At 36.8% G+C, this 1,956-nt stretch overlaps 1 protein-coding gene across 1 annotated transcript in view; it reads right to left on the reverse strand.

The window, feature by feature from the left end:
• Window positions 1–1,626, reverse strand: part of LOC107719259 (SH3-containing GRB2-like protein 3-interacting protein 1) — a gene marked incomplete at its 5' end in the record, with an annotated part of 21,675 nt that extends 20,049 nt beyond the window's left edge. Inside the window, 4 exons of the mRNA XM_016526640.1 lie at window positions 446–503; window positions 595–651; window positions 769–793; window positions 1,559–1,626. Coding sequence (XP_016382126.1) covers window positions 446–503; window positions 595–651; window positions 769–793; window positions 1,559–1,626 — 208 coding nt within the window. The remainder of the gene's footprint in view (window positions 1–445; window positions 504–594; window positions 652–768; window positions 794–1,558) is intronic.
• Window positions 1,627–1,956: the final 330 nt, after the last annotated feature.

Genomic DNA, 1,956 nt, shown 5'->3' on the forward strand with positions numbered 1-1,956 from the left:
GTAATTATGTCCCCACTGGTTGCAACAAATGCCTCGTTTGTAATGGGTTTTCATGTTTTTGTGTCGTTGCTCCGGCCGGACACGGCATCAACAGTATGTGTGGGGCGTAACATTTCCGTCTCACGCTTGAGGTATTCGGCCAATCACAACGCACTGGATAGCTGGCCAATCACAGCACACCTAGCTTTTTCAGACCGATGAGCTTTGTAAAAATCGACGCGTTTCAGAAAGGCGGGGCATAGAGGAGAAACAATAATGTACAGTATGTGGAAAATAATGTGTTTTGAACCTTAAACCGCATAAACACATTTCATTACACCAAATACACCAAATAATGTTCTTTTTAGCAGCATCATATGACCCCTTTAAACTTTAAACCTTTAAACTAATCAGAAAAGATGAGCAACAGTACAGGTCAATAAGCAAACAAAGACTGGAAGGATATCTCCCCCTTGTTCTCCAGGCATAACGCTGTAACCCTCATCATCCACATCAGGAGAGTTCTGTTATTAAACAGACAAACAGATGAGGCATTAGATTCACAGGAACTATAAAGACAGTATGAATAATCAGCATTCGGAGAGATTTACTTACATATCGATCCCAGTCGATCTCACCGTAGAAACCATTAGGTGCACCATTGGCTTTTTTCTGGGAATTAAACATGCGGGACGAGACATTGTAAGAAAAAAACCCCAATGATATATTATTTCACAACAATGCCTAATGTATATTAGTCTTCATTGTTATTAATTATGCTGTACTCACAGATTTGTCTTTGTCTGGGGATCCACTGAAAAATATGAAATCAAATGTTCAGATTTTAGATATATGACCGAATGATAAGTATAAACAATAAGTGTACACAGTATACTTCAAATTTACCAAATTAATGGGCATAAAGATAACATAATGTGATTATGTGAACCTACACAAAGTTTACTATTCATGCTATCAGCTTCGTCATTTAAAAAAAAATATATATAATTTCTAACTCTGGAAATGTCATGTAAATTAATGAACTTATTAGGGCAGAATTATAATGAATATGCCTTTTTTTGGGGGGGGGATATGCCTAACTCTAAAATATTTTATCATAGAAATTGTGACTAAAAATGTTTCTTATCCAGTAAATCATGTAAAACTAGAAAAGTCATGGGGCCTTTTGATATTGTTGTGGACAATAGGGGCCCAGGAGTCAAAAAGGTTAAGAACCACTGCGGTAAACAACATGAAAACACAACAAACAGTTGGTCGCTCTATTGTCTTTTCCTGTCTAAGTGGGTGGTTCTTGGTCAAAATAAGCTGCAAAGTGGGCCAGACTTTATGCCAATAGTAAAAGACTGGCTCTTCTACTGCTGCACATTTGACTAAATGACACTGAGTCAAGTCTTAGCAATGCATCATTATAGAAAGCACAATTCACTCAAATCACAATAAACTAGGCTGTGCCAAGGCAGCCATTTCTACACATGCACCAGTGAGCAAATCAAAAAATTCTATAGAGATCTGTGAAGAGCTGATGTCCACGGTCACAACACGGACTGCTCTTACTCACGTGGAGTCACTGTCCTTTTCTTTCTTCCGTATCCCGAAGGCCTTTCGGGTACGCTTTTTCAGTCCTGTTAAAAGTCATGGTTATCATCAGGAACAAAATAATACATAGCTTCTCTAGTGCAACATGTGACAAGAAAATGTATATATACTGTATAAAGTCTGGGGTCAGTAAGATTTTTTTCTTTTTGAAAAAAGTCTCTTAATATTGTAAAATAATTTACATTTAAACATTTTAAGATAACTGTTTTCTATTGTAATCTATTTAAACATGTAATTTATCCCTGTGATGCAAAGTTACATTTTCAGCATTACTCCAGTCTTTAGTGTCACATGATCCTCCAGAAATCATTCTAATATGCTGATCCGAAGCTGAAGAAGCATCAATAATGAAAACAGCCG

This window comes from Sinocyclocheilus rhinocerous, unplaced genomic scaffold, assembly GCF_001515625.1.
Source record: "Sinocyclocheilus rhinocerous isolate Xijiao unplaced genomic scaffold, SAMN03320098_v1.1 scaffold2138, whole genome shotgun sequence".
In the NCBI taxonomy this organism is placed as follows: domain Eukaryota; kingdom Metazoa; phylum Chordata; class Actinopteri; order Cypriniformes; family Cyprinidae; genus Sinocyclocheilus; species Sinocyclocheilus rhinocerous.